The sequence below is a fragment of the Typha angustifolia genome, chromosome 7, assembly GCF_048772165.1.
Source record: "Typha angustifolia cultivar Huaian chromosome 7, ASM4877216v1, whole genome shotgun sequence".
NCBI classification, from domain to species: Eukaryota; Viridiplantae; Streptophyta; class Magnoliopsida; order Poales; family Typhaceae; genus Typha; species Typha angustifolia.
This window is the reverse complement of record NC_133245.1, coordinates 181,551-197,921: the sequence shown is the minus strand read 5'-3', so window position 1 is coordinate 197,921 and position 16,371 is coordinate 181,551. Positions and strand designations below refer to the sequence as shown.

At 39.4% G+C, this 16,371-nt stretch overlaps 2 protein-coding genes across 3 annotated transcripts; both read left to right on the top strand.

Annotated features, from left to right (window-relative positions):
• The first annotated feature begins 524 nt into the window (after positions 1–524).
• LOC140762946 (B3 domain-containing protein Os07g0563300-like) lies at positions 525–11,564 on the top strand. Of its 2 annotated transcripts, none has more exons than XM_073100933.1 (13): positions 525–836; positions 1,288–1,369; positions 1,510–1,608; positions 2,496–3,005; positions 3,159–3,310; positions 3,473–3,569; positions 4,414–4,588; positions 5,487–5,563; positions 5,744–6,142; positions 7,073–7,122; positions 8,939–9,052; positions 9,657–9,724; positions 10,496–11,564. In XM_073100933.1, the coding sequence occupies exons 1-13, from the start codon at positions 682–684 to the stop codon at positions 11,077–11,079; spliced, it is 2,562 nt and encodes an 853-aa protein (XP_072957034.1). In that variant the 5' UTR covers positions 525–681; the 3' UTR covers positions 11,080–11,564. The 2 variants fall into 2 exon arrangements, with proteins under 2 accessions (XP_072957034.1, XP_072957035.1); XM_073100934.1 differs by having other exon boundaries at positions 532–836; positions 1,304–1,369.
• A 228-nt stretch (positions 11,565–11,792) lies between these two features.
• LOC140762947 (uncharacterized) lies at positions 11,793–16,253 on the top strand. Its single transcript, XM_073100935.1, has 6 exons — positions 11,793–13,093; positions 13,434–13,553; positions 13,658–13,774; positions 13,851–13,943; positions 14,073–14,180; positions 14,252–16,253. The coding sequence occupies exons 1-6, from the start codon at positions 12,044–12,046 to the stop codon at positions 14,312–14,314; spliced, it is 1,551 nt and encodes a 516-aa protein (XP_072957036.1). The 5' UTR covers positions 11,793–12,043; the 3' UTR covers positions 14,315–16,253.
• Positions 16,254–16,371: the final 118 nt, after the last annotated feature.

The following is a 16,371-nucleotide window of genomic DNA, read 5'->3' as shown; positions in this document are numbered from 1 at the left end:
AGTTGTGGCAACTTTAAGCAGCAAAGGAGCGTGCCCAACTAGTTCTAGCCCCTTTTGGGATTGGGAGTGTGAGTGTACCAAGCCCAACATGCAGTCCAACGAGTTGTAGGTTCGACTGCAGGAAATTATTACACCCGGATGCTTGGGAGCTCTTGATTTGATTTGGTACAAATTTAAATGTATTTGAGTAAATTGAAGGGTAGAATAGAATCAATGTTGCGCTTGCGCAGGATCCACTCTGTCGTGTGATGGCGTGGTATCATTGGAATAGAGTCGTTGGACGTACGTCAATCACACTCCCACGCTTTTAATGCACGTAACCCGTGTGAGACGAGCGTAAACGAGGTGTAACCTAAGGAGGGGTGACCACACCTCAAGGGCCAAGGGGGGTAACAAAGCAAATTGGGCGGCGCAAAGGCGAGGAGGCGACGACGCCAAGACAAAGGCCACTCTCGCGTCCCAAGTTAATTTTTTCTTTTTTGCCCCAAAATACCCCTCTCTCCTTTAAAAGCCACCTCCTTTTTATTATTTCCACCCGCCCACGATTCCCTTCCAACCCCTCGAACCCCCCTAAAAAAACCCCAATCTCTCTCTCTCGCGTGATCGAATCCTTCGTCTTCTACCTTGAGATCTCTACTCCAGGGGTTTGTAGGCGAGTTCTAGTCCTCCTTCGTCATCTCGATGACGTCGCCCACCTCGGTGGTGCCTCCCCCACCACCTCCGGCGGCCAAGATCTGCTTCAACTCCCACTGCAAGGAGCCTAAATCCGAAGGACCTCGGCGGCGAGGTTGGCGCCTCCGCTCCGGCGAGTACGCTGACCTATGCGACCGCTGCTAGTACGTGTTCTGATTTGTTCTCTCCTCCTCCTTTTTTAACGTTCGAATCTGGCTATAAGTGGCTTGCTTGCTCGGATCGGGATTTTCTCGTGGCGTTTGATTTTTCTCGTTCCTTTTAATTTTTTTTTTTCGGTTTCAGTTCTTGTGGCCCACTGGAAGCACGCACCCCTTTTTATCCACTTTCTATTTTTGGTTCGACGATTCAGCTCGAGATATTTACTCAGTTTACGAGTGTTCACGTAAGTTATCTTGTAATTAATGCTTGATTCTGGAGTCTCGTCGTCTGGAAAAGTAAGATTTGTTGGTTATTTAGTCTTGTAAAGGTTTAACATATATTTCGTGAATTGTGATTGCGGTTTACTTGTAAAGAGTCAATCTATGAGCACATGCATTTGTTTTCTGTGTTCCATGTTTCGTGCTCTTGATGCTCCCTTGTTGTCTCTGTTTCTAGTTTTCCTTTTGAGCAGGGGAATTTCTGCGAGGTCTTCCACTCAGATGCTGCTGGTTGGAGGAACTGTGAGACTTGTGGGAAGGTGAGAGTAGAGATTTAACGTCTTCACGTGAACATGCTCCTCTCATTTCCTCGATATGGTGTATGGTATCATGTATCTAGTTCGGAGCTGCTGGCTGCAGTTGTTAGTGGTATATTTTCTAACAAGGAATCCTTTTGCAGAGGGTGCACTGTGGGTGTATAGTGTCAGCTCATGCTTATGCACTTCTTGATGCTGGTGGGGTAGACTGCATTACATGTGCTAGGAAATCTTTTGCAATGGTAAGCTGCTAACGTCGCCTACAAATAATGCTCGGTTGTTCATCGGTATCCTGTCCCTTATTACTTGTAGAATTTATTACATGCTAGTGCTGCTGTGTTCATCTTTTTTCTCCTTTTTTCTGAACTAAAGTTTTACTTGTGAAAATTTGAATCATGTATATCTTCTCTAAATCGTTTTTTTCCCCATTTTTTTTATACAGTATAGATAATATGGACTATGTGGATTTGGCTATTTGGTTTTCTTGATTGCATATGTAAATCTAGCACCTTCTGTACAAGGGAAGTTGGTTACTTAGGTTCTATAAGACTACCTAAATCTTGTATATGTTGCAGCCTTGCAGAGTGTGCCGTATTTCTCAAAAGAATTACATTAGTCTCTTGAAGAATTATGAGTTGCTATTCATTGGAAGTGACTTAGGAGGATCATTTAACCTATACAATGTGTTAAATTTCTAGTGAATTATTACTGCTTTGTTCCCTCATGGCATGTTACTATATGAGTTACTCATTGTTCTATTTGGTCTTTTGACGAGGCATTAATATTTTAAGCTCAAGAATTTTCATCCATGTTGCTTAATTACTTTGTTTACGTTATTCCTTAAAAATGATTGTATGCTACATTCTACTTGGGATAACTGCAACATGATATGTTTATGTGCCGTCTTTCTTAAGATTGATGAAATTTGTACAATAATATATTTGTCTTGCCTCCTCTTCCCCCTCTCTTTTACTGCTTGTTCCTTGATTGTAAAGTCTGATCAGGCCTATTTGTAGCTTTGTTCTGTCATTTCATTGAAGATACTTATGAGAAAGCTTCAATGTTTTGCAGTCAATTCCAGTGCTTGTAGATTTCTTGACTGGTTTAATTAATTTTCATGTTTCCGCAGACACCAAATCAGATATGGTCTTCTCCTTTCCATTTGCCCCAACAGATGTCCGAGAGAAAAGATATTCATGTTAAAAGCTGGAAACCCCCTACTGGTCCATTTCCTGGACATTGGCGTCAGGCATCTAATATGTGGAATACATCTAGTGTGCAGACAGATTTGCAGCAACGCCTAGCATATGAATTTGATAGGCCCAGTAACAGTGAAAAATTGCTTCATGGAACACGTTCTGCTTATTCTGCACAAGAGAAGAAATTTGAAGACCTCCCTGAGAAAATTGCCTCAAGCAGCTTCAACCAAATTATACGGGAGAGATATACTAATGGAAGCACTGGTTTGGACTCAGCTTTTCAATACAATATATATCATAGGGAAGAAGGAAATTCTGATGGGCTGCAGAATCCGAGCCATCTTGCAGGAGAAAATGATCCTACATCTACCAGAAAAGGAGTGATTCCAGACCCAGCAACTTCTTCTGGTGTTAATATTGAAACACATCCAAATTCCTGTGTAAATTCACTTCCATCATTTACTTTAAAGGAAGATTCATCATCTTTGCTGATTGGCTTGGATGCTCCTTTTCCATCATCAAACGGAGCAAAGGATCCAGCCAGGATAACTCTAACTCAGTCAAAAACTCAAGTATCTCCTCCCTCTTTGCAGAAACAATTCTACCCTAATAACACAATTGATGGAGAACTGCAAGCCCAAGTGCGCAATGGAAGGCCTAGAATGGATGCTCGGGGACGATCTCAATTACTTCCTCGATATTGGCCTAGAATTACAGATCAGGAGCTACAACAAATATCTGGAGAGTATCCTTCGTATTCTGATAATGTTTGTCGCACTCATAATTATTCCATAGAGAAGGATACATAAACTCCCTACTAGAAAAATAAAAAAAGTTGGATTTGCAGTCACTTAGTGATGCTATTCTTTCTAATATTATGGAATTGTATCCTTAATTTTAGTTGTAGTTCAAATTCTGTCATCACTCCCTTATTTGAAAAAATGTTAAGTGCTAGTGATGCTGGACGGATTGGGCGTCTGGTGCTACCAAAGAAATGTGCTGAAGTGAGTCTTTAAATTCTTATGGGCAACATAAGGAACTCTTAAAGCTTAAAGTGTCATTAGTGTGCTTGTGGCTTGTGCATTGTAGATGACAACAGTTTTGCCTTTCTGTTTTTTCCTTTTTCTTTTCATCGCTGTGGATTTACAGTGACAAAATTGAAGTAGCTAGATGTAGTCTCTTGAGAACATTTGGATTTCCTATTTTACATAAATAATATTGTGCTCAATGCTTTTGATCAATCTTTCAGTGTTGCTCTTAATTTTTTGTTTAGAATTCTGAAATGGAACTATTGGTGTTTGTGGATTTGCAATTACAAATTGAAGTTACTGGTTTGAAGCTCCAAGAGTACTTTTAATGTTTTTTCTATAGATTAGTTACAAGTAATGATCTTTTACTTTTTGAAAATCTTTGAGACATGCAAACAACATGCTGTTATGCTATGGTAGAGCATTATAAATTTATAATGTATTAATGATATTATGTAGCAACACCTTTAAAGGGAAGTTTATTGACATTCATCACATAAACCAAACATCCTTTATTCATCGAACTTTTCATTGTTAAGCAATCATGTTTATGAATGTTAATTCCATGCTTTTTATGTTATTTTCTTACAAATATGCAGATTGTGCTCAGTAGTGCAACAGACATTTCTTTTTTCAAGGTTATGATGTCTAGTGTGACACACTTACAAGTTACGGCAACCCTAATTGTTTGGGGAAGCTCTTTTTATCATTTAATCTAAGTAGACTTCCTTCTGCATTGTATATAGAAATTTCTATTCTATTCAGTATATCTTAATGCTCCTTTTCTTTTTCCCCCTCTAAATTTCTTCTCATCGAACAGGCATACTTCCCTACAATCTCTCAGCCTGAAGGCCTGCCTTTGAAAGTTCAGGATGCTAGTGGCAAGGAATGGGTTTTCCAATTTCGTTTTTGGCCAAATAATAACAGCAGGATGTATGTCTTGGAAGGTGTTACACCTTGTATTCAATCAATGCAATTGCAAGCAGGTGACACAGGTATCTTTCCTCTCTTTTTCTCTGTGACACATATGTGCACAGATGTGTGCCCAGGAGAAGCAAAATATCAGCTCCCCTCCTCCTAATTGTCAAAATTGAGCTGCTGCCATGTGCTCAAACATTCAACTTATAACATGAGGATATCTTGCTCCAATTACTTCACTTGGGTTTGGATAGTATTTTGTGCTCTATTCTTGTGTTTTTGGCTTTTTGCTCATAGTAATATATCTCTATGAGGTACCTATGTATAGCCAAGATATGCTGTATTGCACTTATCATAAACTATACAAAGAAAGATGATACCAATATTCTCAAGGGCTATCATGTAGGCATCCAAGTCATAAGCAGACTAAGCAGGCATTTATGAGATTTACTGTATATTTGATATGTAAGTTTGGAATCAAATTTATGAAGTACTAAATAAAGAAGAAGCCTAAGATAATAGAAGAGAAAAGGATGGCTTCATGTTTTACATAAGCTAACTAGCAAAGAAGTAAGGCTATCAAGTGATGATTATTCAAAATAAAAGCTATTAGGATGTGAATTTATTCAATTTAAGTGTTTAGTAGCTAGCTATCTATATTCTGTGCCTAAATTGCTTTTCTCTAGTTATAATGCACTAGGCCATGGTCAGTTTGTTTATTTACCAGATGGTTGCACAGGCAAGATGTTTAGTCGCTGTACATGGTGCCGTAGGCACTGCATACACATGTATTTGCAGGTTTGCAAATTGCATTGTCGATTTGATGGATAGAACCCTATATCATCTCCTTTTCTCTTTCTCTTGCCATTAATTATTTATATCCCTGTAAATATTTGAATTAGTTGCTTGAGGAAACATGTATCTTGGTTAAATATGGATGTAAACTTGCTGCTATAAGAATGCTATCTTTTGCAGTAACATTTAGTCGGATAGATCCAGAAGGAAAGCTGGTCATGGGATTCAGAAAGGCCTCTGGTATCTCCGCCGAACAGGTCTGCCAATGATTTAAAAAAAAAAGTTGTATTGTGCATACTTTAAGGATATTGACAGTCTAGGATAAGGTCAAATTATGGCCTTTTCTCTATATTCTGCAAAGCCATCTTAATTAATGCCTCACAAAAGCTGCAGTTTGCTGGGTAATATGATAGGTTACTTTACTTTTTTCTTTACAGGACACTCAAACAATTAAGTCTGGGAATGGTTTCTCAACACTGCCTGAGGGTAACATTAAAAACATTGCTGCAGAGTTCAATGCAAATTTGCCCCTTCGACCACCTAAAGGAATTGTAGACTCAAGGAATCAAACTAATACTGCAGATCAGGCAACCTCATCTAAATTTGATAAAGTAGGATTTATACAAAAAGATGGGACTGCTGCTAGGTCTTCACATGGCCCTAACAAAAGGAAAGGCAGCTTGCTTGTTTCAAAGAGTAAACGACTACGTATTGAAAATGAAGACTCAATGGAGTTGAAATTAACATGGGAGGAGGCTCAACAACTGCTTCGTCCACCTCCTAACTATGTTCCTTCTGTTGTTGTCATCGAAGGCCATGAATTTGAGGAATATGAGGTATGTCAACAGATGATAACTTTGAATTTGAGGAATATGAGGTATGTCAACAGATGATAACTTTGACATAGGAAGTATGTCATGCTGATAAAGCTGCCCTTTGAATTAGTGATTTGTGCATTTCCAATGGCATATATATATATATATATATCAATCTATCAAAACCTCATGAGATTTTCTTCTGTATGTGATGGTTGGTTGATGTGTTTCCTTGGGCTGGTTCTCAAGCTTCCTTTACATTCTCCTTTATCTCTTGGTATATGCTATAGCAAATGTTAGTGGTTCATCTCTTGCTAGTTGGCCATTCTCATGATATCCATTTTATTATAAGTTGATCTGTCTGGAACTCTGGATTGATTTGCTAAAGATCATCTGAATTCCTTTTCTGCTCAATTAGTTTTAGAGGAGAAGAGTATGAGAACTTGGTATAGTCCTTTTCTCCTGTTTTATTATCCTACTGGCCCTATCTAATTCAACCTGATTGCCAACTCATGTTTTAAAATGTTGAGATTGAGTTGGGTTTGGGTTGTAAATGATATGGTACCATAGTTTGGTCAACTAGGCATGGGCTACCTCTCAGAACAACCTCGGATGACCCAATTAGCACAAGTTACAAGCCTACTCTAGTTTGCTTGAATAGTTTCTAGGTGCTCATTTTGTCGCCCACAAAAGGTTGATACACATTTGAATTTTTGGTAAATTATTTCGTGGATAGCTCTCTACAATGTTCTCCTTAGAGGAGCTGCAATTGAAGCAAATAAGCTCAAAGTGGTGCAATCATCTTCCTGTTTCTAAGTTTTCTTACATCCAAGATCTTGCAGAGTTGCAGTCATGGTAGTGTTTTCGTAGCATGCTCACGTACTCTACGTTTTGTGGTTATAGAAATACAAGTGCATCTGCGTACTACATTAACATTGATGTCTTGAACAGGAAGCACCAGTTCTTGGAAAGAGGACATATTTCATCACAGATCAAAGCGGGTAATTCTCCATTCATAAATTAGAGTAATAGATTTTAATCCAATCTGACTTTATAGTGATCTTGTACTTGCTAACTAGGAAACTTTTCAGTGTGAACTGAAGAATCTGCTTCTTACTGATGAAAAAATTGAATTACATGTAACTGTGCATATATTTGTTTCCTCTTAATAGTAAGGATTTCGCTATTTTTTGGCTTCAGCCATGCTGTTATCTTCTATAGTAGTATTTGAAGGTTGTTTTATCTAGGGGGGAAATGCGACATGGATGAGAAATTGCGTTGCCAGCAAATCTTGTAGTGAGTAATTTTATATGCCATAATTCATTGAAGGCATTGAAATGTTGTTCAGTGATCTCTGCTGATTGATTGACATCAGGTTGTTTATGGTGTATCTTATGTTCTTTTCTGGGAGAGTGACCGGAGATTGTGAGTCATTTGGTTGGGTCAGTGACATAGGAAAGGGTGTGCACAATTTGTATGACTTGATGGAGCTGATGGCCTATCTCCACATTCATTTCTTTTTTCAATTATGGGTAGATAGGATTTATAAGAGCTGAGTTTGTTAGATATGATTTCTGTTATATTTGAACGTTGAGAAATGCATTTATAATGCAGTACATGTTTCTATTGTTGAATGGAGACTTGCCCATCGGTCATATTTCATTTTCGGGTAGTATGTCTGAGAGGCCTTGGTTGAGGAAGTTGATTGGTGATTATGGATGGAAAAGACATCTGTGTTGGTGGCAGTATGAACTTTTATTGTCTGCTTTTTTTCTGCTATTCTTTTGAGGATCTCAATTGTAGTAGGAGATATTGTACAAAAATTTAATCATTTAAGGGTTAACGGAGAAGTGAGAAAACTTTAGGTTGTGGTCAGAAATAAAACATGTTATAATCTGTAGAGTTCATAAAAAGAGGGGCATGCATTTATAAATATCAGATAACAAGCTAGCTGAGCGTGTCAGAGTTGTAATTCAGGCTTCTCCTTTTTTGGGCTCTTTTAGTTCGTTCTTTTTAAATATATTATGCCTTTCACTATGCATGACCAAGTTTAGAGTATCTGTTACAGTGTTGGGTTTCAGCTCATCAACTCTTGATTTCAATGTGTATGATATCTTAATTTTCTCAAAAAATGTGGCACATATCTAAACTCGCCATAAATTGAAAAAAGTTGGACTCAGTTCCAAAAGTATGAACATAAAATCTACTATGGTTGTCATCCAGTTAGCTGTTACTCGGTAGTTTGATGCATCCTTCTGGACTTGAAGTTGTCATTTGACTCTTTCCAGTAGGAAATTCTTCAGGAGAATGATAATTTTAGTAAATAAATGTAAGGACAATGTTCGAGATGGACATTTCATTCCGGTTATTTATGGTGATGTCAGAGTTTTAACATGGCGAAACTACTATGTCTTATTATGTTTTTGCTGGTTGTGCAACCAAAGATGAAATGTCCATCTCTGACTGATCAGGACTAAATGAAATTCCAGAAGCATATTTCAACTGTTTCTGCTTGATGGGTGGTTTCTGTTATTGTTCCCATCTTATGCTGGTTTTTACTGTGCTATTACTTTGGACATTTTTCTTTTAGTGCAAATAATTAGTGTCATTGACTGATTAAGTTTTTATTTTCTTTCTTTCTTATATAAAGATCCTTTTTCAAGGATACTAATGCCATATAGACAATTTGTATTGTAATATAAAATTTCTAATTTTGCATATTCTGCATGTTTGATATTAGCCATATATCATTTTATTAAAAAAAATTGTAACCTACTTGTGTTTTTGCTACATAAATGAAGTTGCCATGGTTTACAGTGATAGTTTTCAGTGGGCTCAGTGCGAGGATTGTTCGAAGTGGAGGAAACTGCCGGTGGATGCTCTTCTACCTTCTAGATGGACCTGTTCTGATAATAAATGGGATTCTGAAAGGTGAATTGGAATTTTTTTTTTCACCCCTAAATAAGAGTTTGGGCAACTGTTTCTTCACTACTAGTTTAAGAAACAACTGTCACTGCTCAAACTGATTCTAACTTGAACAATCAAATATAGTTAACAAGCTATAAGTTTCTCCTTTTACTATGTAAAACGTTTAGATTGTTACGAGGAATAATTGTTGTATCTTAGTGGATTCCACATGGATAACATGTGATAATGGATAATGGTTGTCAGGCCTTACACTCGCTTTCTCTAGTTTCTAGTGGAGAAATCAATTTGATAAATTGCAAGCGTCGACCAGGAAAGAATATTTGCCAAGACATGCTTGCTGGCTTATATATTTGTATAATAAGCTCTTTCAGCCAAGGGGTTAAATTTCAGAAAGCATGGAAAAATGAATAAGAGTAGATTTTATACATGATAAATAGTGTTGATTGCTCCAAGCAATGCAACTTCACTGTAGAATGTTTGGTGCTTCTGAATAAACTTTTTGCTAGTGTGATAATATAAGTTTTGGAATATTGAGCAGTATATCTTTATGAATAAATATGATGCTTATTGAAACATTCTATCACTTTTTTCATTTCTATATCTGTAGGTCATCATGTTCATCTGCCCAGGAATTAAGTTTGGAGCAGCTAGCAGAATTAGTTCCTGCTAAAACTGGTATGAAAGATTTTATTCACTAATGTCTGGTCGTAAATAGGAATTCTTGTGCAAGTATTCCTTTGGAAATAGAAAGAATGTTTTGTTGTGAATAATGGAAATACTTGAAATTTTCACTTAGCCAAAGTTTTGTAATAATATATTAAGTTCATAACAGGCAAAATAGGAAGGAAATACATATCATGCAAGCTACTTCTGATGCATTGTTTGTGCAAAAGAAAGATGTGCCAAATGCACCACAATATCAAGTGGTAGCTATTAGTTAGTTGAATTTAGGATCTGGTTAATGATGGAAGCTAATAGCTGCTGTTTTCGGATGGCAATGTGTGGCATCAGTGATATTTTGGATATAGAACATGGTGACAGTTGTGTATGTCTACTCTTGCTAAATTTATTGAAGAAGGTTTATATCCTAAATTTAAAGTGTGACACTGAGATAAGGAATTACTATGCAAGACTAGGTTATCTTGGAAATAACATTGCTTATATACTGCCTATATAGCTAGCATAAGTACAGTAGGTTAATCAATATGATATGCATATGTATATATCTTGTGAAATCTACTCTTCTTGTTTCTTCTTTTTCATGAAATTTATTTCTAAATAAGATTTTACTAAGTGACCTGACAATGACAGGTAAAAATAGTGTGAAGATGCCCAGAAACATTAGTAGCCTTGATATGCTCGATATATTTGTTATCTAAGATGAAGTCGTTTATTTGTTTTGATTATTGAGCTCTAAGTACATCCATTTATCATGTGAATTTGCAGGCGGTCCAAAAAGGTCCAAAGTAAAGGTAGAAGCTGAGAACATTGAAGTTTCAGATGGACTTGACACACTGGCAAACCTTGCCATTCTTGGCGAGGGAGAAGCTCTCCCCACTTCCTCACAGCCCACTACAAGGCATCCTCGCCACCGGCCCGGATGCACATGCATTGTCTGCATCCAACCCCCAAGTGGGAAGGGCCCCAAGCACAAACAAACTTGTACATGTAATGTCTGCCTCACTGTCAAGCGTAGGTTCAGGACCCTCATGCTGAGGCGTGAGAAGCGCCAGTCGGAGAAAGAAGCTGAGACTTCTCGCAAACAGCAGCTGCTCATTCCCTCAAGTGAGGTGCTGCCGACGAATGCAAATGGTCAATCATCAACTGATGTGGGTATTTGCGGTTCCCCTCAGAAAGTGACTATGAATAATGGCGGAGTAGCTGATGAGGTATTGGAGCATAGAAAAGCATCAACATCACCACTTAAGGCCCAGATTGATTTGAACATCCAGCCTGAGCGGGAAGAAGAACCATCGCCAAAATCAGATGCTGTTGGCCTGATGAGGCTTATACAGGACCCTGCTATATAGGCCGTCTGGCAGACTCTGAAGCAGGACAGGCTCATAACCTGGCTCATAACCTGGCTCAGATTCTTGATATTTCCAATTGTCAATATTGCAATGAGGCCAATGGTATGTGTGGAGACAGGTGGAAGTGATGTCCTCTTGTCCTACAGATCTGGTTCTGGTGAAATTCCCACCTTCATGTATTTCATATTGCTGCTGCATTGCAGTAGATCATGTGGTTGCTCTTCTGCTAATCAGAGTTTCTGCAATGGAGCCTCCTTCCATCTGATTCTCGTTGCAGGTGGAAGTCCTGCGCTTAAATATCTGACGTTTTAGAGAAGGCTCGTCGAGGTGCTGGTCCTAAAGGCTTGTTTGGTTTCTTTAATTTGGTTTCTTCCGCTTCTTTGTATAATTTGGGAAGATAGAGATGTAAACCCTGTACTGGAGTACAGCAAGATCAGGCTCAAGTTTGATGTGCTAATATGAGGTGGTCTAGTGGTGGATGATGAGATGCAGCCTGAGTCCATCAATATGGGATGTTTGTAACATTTTAGATGTGTCACGGGCTTCAAATGAGTATTTAGAGCTAGAAAGTTTCGGTTTTCAATCTGACTACGTGTTTTTGTTGACTTACCAAACACCTTAAATCCATTTAAAGCTTATAAACGTGCATTTCATTCATGAGGGGATAGGGGACGTCAATAATATTGGCAGCAAATGAGACGATGCCAAGTTCTAAGTATAGGAAATTGCAGCATGCATTCTTGGTTGCATTCGGTCTGCTCCCCTCCTGTGCTAAAAAAGTGTTCGAAAATAATAATAATAATAAAAAAAATGTCAAGACTTCCACCATCGGCGAAAAGGTCGATGCGATAGCCGGCTTGTTCTCTTCTATTCAACTTAGCTAGTCTCAGAATCCTTGCCATTACGTAGTCCACGCACTGCCAGCGGCGTCTCATCTAAACCTCATGCTTAAGAAGCAACATCGATGCATTCCAATCTCCATTTCTGTCGTCCACCAAATCTCCGCTGCCGAATTGTACACCCACTGATTCACTTCATCAGATGCCATAAGTATCCGTCCAGATCACCAGGGGCATTTAGGTCATCTAACGTGTCTTTTACCGCCATGGAGCTGAAGCAATCTCCTCGGAGGGCTTCATCCCGCGATCTAAGCTCCCGCTTACTCTTCTCTTCGTCCCCTCTCCACCGACGCTCCATCTCCGGCGCTCTCTGGCCCTCCTCCAACAGCTCATCTACTCTCGCCGACCATCTCACCAACGATCGGCTCACCGACCTCGCCGCCGGCAAGAATTCCAGCGGCAGGGCAGCCGGACCCAAGCCGATCTCTCGACAGAGGAGCTGCTCTGAGTTCGAGAGGAAGGAGGAGAGGAAGATCTCGAGATCGTCCATAGGTGGATCCATGCGCTACATCAGCAAGGAGGAGGAAGACAAGGACGCGAATGGAAAGATCAATAGATCACCAATCAGCGGATCCATGCGCTACATCGCCAAGGTCCGATTCCCCCGATCCTCCAAGCTTAGTAGCGCCGACGCTAACGGCGTTGGAGGTGGATCTCCTCTGCTACCCGCCGTAACCCTGACACCGGGCAGGATCGCGCGGAGGATCTCCGATTTCGGACTCGATTTCTCCAGCTTCGAATCCGGTCACAGCGACACCTCCAAGATCTCGATCCAGGGGGTCCCGAGATCCCCAGTGAAGAAGACGATCTCGCCGGCGCCGGCGCCGACGCAGTGGGCGATGTCCCCGGGGCGGCGGCCGGAGTCGCCTGAGGGGATGGGGGGATCGCCGAACCCGGTAAAGGGAAGGAAGATGGGAAGCTTAAGAAGCTTAGGTTTGGATCATCTTTTTAGGAGGAAGATCTCGTCTTCTTATTCGCCTTCATCTCCGTTGAGTTTCTCGGGAGTAGGAGAGTTGGGTCATCGGGTTAAGACGATGCACACCCGTCTGGTTCAGTGGAGATTCGTGAACGCGAGATCGGACGCCGTGATGCAGACCAAGCTCGCAGACGTGCAGGTATTTGAAGGACAGACTCTTTTCTCCCGCCCGCGCGTTTTGTTTTTGAGTAATAGGATCTCTCTAATTAGTTATAAGGCCAGCAAACAGCGAACAGCGAACAGCAGAAACTAGAAAGAGATGCCGTATGCATGCAGTTGTTTTGTGAACAAGTCTATACCTATTATGAACTATTCCAGATAAACATCTGTGGAAGGCCCTGCCTCCCGTCCTCGGGTCGGGTCCGCTTCAGTTGGAAGGACATCCAATTGTCTGTTTAGCAAAGTGATATTGTTTTACTATCTTGGGAATAGCCTCTTATTAAATTATTGACTCTGCATGATTTGGCCGTATGGTATAGGCTACGATGCTGAGCGCATGGGCAAGGATCACAGAGTCGCGGTCGATGGTGGTGCGGAAACGAATGCAGCTGGGGAAGGAGAAGCACCGGCTAACGCTCTACACAGTGCTCTCATCTCAGGTTTGTTCAGTAACCCATCGTTAACAACTTACTCCATAAGATATTGAACCTTACCATTTATTTATTTATTTATTTATTTTTGTGTGTGGTAATTCTGATAATAGATGAAAGCATTGGAAGAGTGGGGCGATTTGGAGAGGCAGCATACCTCTGCGCTCGCCGCTACCAAAGGATGTCTGCATGCTGCGGTCTTCAGACTACCTCTTACTGATGGAGCAAAGGTAAACTTCTGTAACCTTTTAAGGCTTTAGCCCAATGTATCGTTTCTTACTCAGCTGTAAGCTGAATCACCTGCAGGCTGACTTGCAGCAACTCCCATCGGCAATTAGGCAAGCGATGGATCTTGCTGCTGCGACGATCAATACCACAGCAAGTACATTAATTCCCATGGTATTAGGATTTCTTTTTCACATAGCTATGATTCTCTGAAGCTCATTCCCGTGAAGAATATACGTGGTAATCTTATAACAACAACAACAACAACTGATCTGCGAGTTCTTGAAATTGTACGGCTAACAGGCTCAGAAAACAGCACCGATGCTTTTGGAGCTTGCACAAGTGATAAGGAAAGAACGAAGTCTTCTGGATGAGTGCTTCGAATTTCTCGGCTTGGTTGCTGGGCTACAGGTTAACTGGTTAGCTATCAAATTTTAATCTTTTTTTCCTTACCGTTTTTTGATATTTCATGAATTTGGCAGATCCAAGAGGAGAGCTTGAGGTGCCATCTAGTCCAATTACATTCGATAAACATCAGCAATTAAAGTCGCAGAGGAAGAGCAATACAACGCCTCGTGAGGGATATCAATGAAAATTAAACTTCTTTGAGGATGGAACTGAAATACTGCTCTCACAAACCAAGCATTGTAAACAATAAAACTTGAACTTCACACCAGGAGGTTCTACCCATGCTCTAAGATAAGATATTACCAGGAGGAGAGAATTTTTTGCCCAGGAAGAAGAAAAATGGGTGGTGTATGTACGAAAGCAAATTACTGCACATTTTGCCAGCAACAATGTTACATTGCGAGGCCCAACAACACTACAATGCTATACACCCTACTAATATGAGAGACAGACATGCAATAAACAAAGTCCGAGCAAAATTCATGCTCTTACTCGAACAGCTGAAGGTTATAAAGTGCAAATTACTGCCATATCTTAATGCCTTCATCAAGCTGAACTATAAAGTATTGCTTAAGAAGCATAAAGACAGTAGTAGTTAGTTGACAGAAGTTAATCTGCTTAAAGGATTCCTGAAACCAGCAATAATCAGAAATACCAGAACTCAAGAAGTAAGCTAATTGACAAAAAAGTTTTAGGATTGCAAATTAACAATTAATTAAACCACTATTTACACTCTTATGTAAGTAGTGCTTAGTAAATACAGAACGAAGTTCAGTTGAAACTTCTTTCATAATTATGCAGCTACAATTTACAAAAGAGCTTCAGTGGTCAGCAAATTCTGAAAATAGAACCATCTTACGGCCGTTACTTCTATAACATCTTTGTAGCACATCTAACTTGGACTTTCTAGATCAACAACATTGCTAATTTAGGAAAATTCATATCGAATTCTCTGAATCTTACTTCCAATTTACTATTTTCACAAATTAACAAGGAAAGATACTTCTTTTATCATCCTATCTTTGACATTGCTCTTAAATCTCTTCATCTTCTTGTAGAACTAGAAATACCCAAGTTCTGCACTTATTACACTAATAATGTTGCAAAGGTAGGACCACATAAACTGACTATCGATTGATGCTACATTTCTTGACCACTAAAATACCCATCTTTGCAATTATCAAAAGAAAGTCATCCTTGGGAATTCGTTGCTTTTCTAAGCTAAGAGAACGGTCAAGAAATTCTATTGCTCCAAATTGTTACTACATTGCCACAATAATCTGAACCTGTCCTCTATAAAAATGGTATTGCAGATGTATTCAATAACAACACAAAACTCTCAGTCTTGACCTAATATGACATTTCCACAAATATTAAAAGCAGAGCATCTTTTTGTAAAATCTTGGGATGGAGTCCATTACACAAAATATATGAATTTATTCGCAGTGCGTTTATCATGCTGAACCATAGCAAGAGTTTCTCATGGTGCTCACTAGCATAGAACTTATGTATGTAGATGGACACTTAGCTCATTACACAAAATGCTAAATAATTTCCAAAAGCATCAAAATTATCTAGCATTCGAAGACATGATATTATAAACCTCTTATAGAGATCTTGCCTAATGATGAGATGGAAATTAAATAACTGAAAGTGTAAATTCTGCCTTCTAGACAAGACTTAATCAAATAATCAGGACATATAGGTAGATGTGTTGGTAACTACAGGTGCTTTCTTTCCTCTTATCACATCTTCAAACTGAGGAGTCAGAAGATGAAAGTAAGATCATGGGATGTATAAGAGAGCTCATCAAGGTTTCATATTTAACATCGGTCATTGCCACTTCTAACTAGTAGCACCAAACAGTTCGATCACAATCTTCTTCTTTCTGAAGATTACACCACAGATGGACAATGCTATGCACAGTAACATATATAGAGTATTCAGTTAACATGCTAAGCTACATACTTATCCTAAAAAAAAATAACCACATTTGTGATCTTATTCTTATCTCAGATCCAACACCAAATCGTTCACTTGGTCATGATTAAAAAGAAAGGATATTCTGTCCGTAATGTTAGGAAAGTGCACAAAAAAGCAGCAAATTGCACTTCCTTCATCATCTAAAACTACATTAAGTAGCATATGTCGATGACGACTATAAATGCAATAACATCTGTTTGATCAACATCCC